At 38.4% G+C, this 1,095-nt stretch overlaps 1 protein-coding gene across 1 annotated transcript in view; it reads left to right on the top strand.

Annotated features, from left to right (window-relative positions):
• Positions 1 to 740, top strand: part of EMH_0022500 (uncharacterized protein) — a gene marked incomplete at both ends in the record, with an annotated part of 1,749 nt that extends 1,009 nt beyond the window's left edge. The window contains 3 exons of the mRNA XM_013501970.1: positions 3 to 70; positions 223 to 508; positions 640 to 740. Of these exons, the coding sequence (XP_013357424.1) occupies positions 3 to 70; positions 223 to 508; positions 640 to 740 (455 nt within the window). The remainder of the gene's footprint in view (positions 1 to 2; positions 71 to 222; positions 509 to 639) is intronic.
• Positions 741 to 1,095: the final 355 nt, after the last annotated feature.

Raw genomic sequence — 1,095 nt, 5'->3', positions numbered from 1 at the left:
GCAGCAGCAGCAGCAGCAGCAGAACCAGCAGCAGCAGCAGCAGCAGCAGCAGCAGCAGCAGCAGCAGCAGGTCCTCCTCGTCGTGTATATTTTGTGTCTGAAGGAGTGAAACGTTTATGCTGCTGTTTTGGGGTGTCTCGATACAAAATAATAAACGCAGGAGCAGCAGCAGCAGAAGGAAGAGAAAAATATAAATTTAGGTTTGTTTATGGTGGTGTACAGTGGTTGCTTCCTTTCTATACTTCTATTCTTCGTTGTCTTTATCCTCCTGCTGCTGCTGCTGCTCCTGCTGCTGCTGCTGCTGCTGCTGATGGTGGTGGTGGTGGTGGTGGTGGTGGTGATGGTGGTTGTGGTGGTGGTGCTGCTGCTGCTGCAGCAGGAGAAATAGCAGCAGCAACAGCAGCAGCAGCAGCAGAAGCAATAGTACCAGCAGCAGCAGCAGCAGCAGCACCAGCAGCAGCAACAGCAGCAACAGCAGCAGCAGCAGCAGCAGCAGCAGCAGCAGGACGTCAGCGTATAGTGTATATTCCATTTGACTTATTAAATGAATTAATAAAAAAAGGAAAAGAAGAAAGAAAAATAAAAACAGAAAAAATAAATAAAATAAAGGGAGGAGATATACTTATAAACTCTACGCAGGATGGATCCCTTGTACTTATTACACGCATCAGCAGCAGCAGCAGCAGCAGCAGCAGCAGCAGCAGCAGCAGCAGCAGCAGCAGCAGCAGCAGCAGCAGTAGCAGCAGAAGAAAGGATATGAATATAGCGGTGAGAGAAGAATTGTTGTTTTTTTTGTTTTAATTTTTTTTATTTATTTTTTTATTTTTTTATTTATTTTGGTTTCTTTATCTTTATTTATTTTTATTTATATTTGTTTATTTATATTTGTTTTGTTTATTTTTATAGTTGGTTTTGTTTCTATCTTTATATTGCTGTTTCTCTTAACATATTTATATTTATATTTATACTTATATTTATATTTATTTTTATATTTATTTTTATATTTATTTTTATATTTATATATTTATATTTGTTCCTTGTGTTGGGGTGTCTGCATACATATTTACATATATTTATATATCCCTATATATATAC

The sequence above is a fragment of the Eimeria mitis genome, genomic scaffold (genome assembly GCF_000499745.2).
Source record: "Eimeria mitis Houghton genomic scaffold, Emh_scaff796, whole genome shotgun sequence".
NCBI lineage: Eukaryota > Apicomplexa > Conoidasida > Eucoccidiorida > Eimeriidae > Eimeria > Eimeria mitis.
The sequence above is the reverse complement of the archived record's forward strand: the minus strand, read 5'-3'. Positions and strand labels throughout refer to the sequence as shown.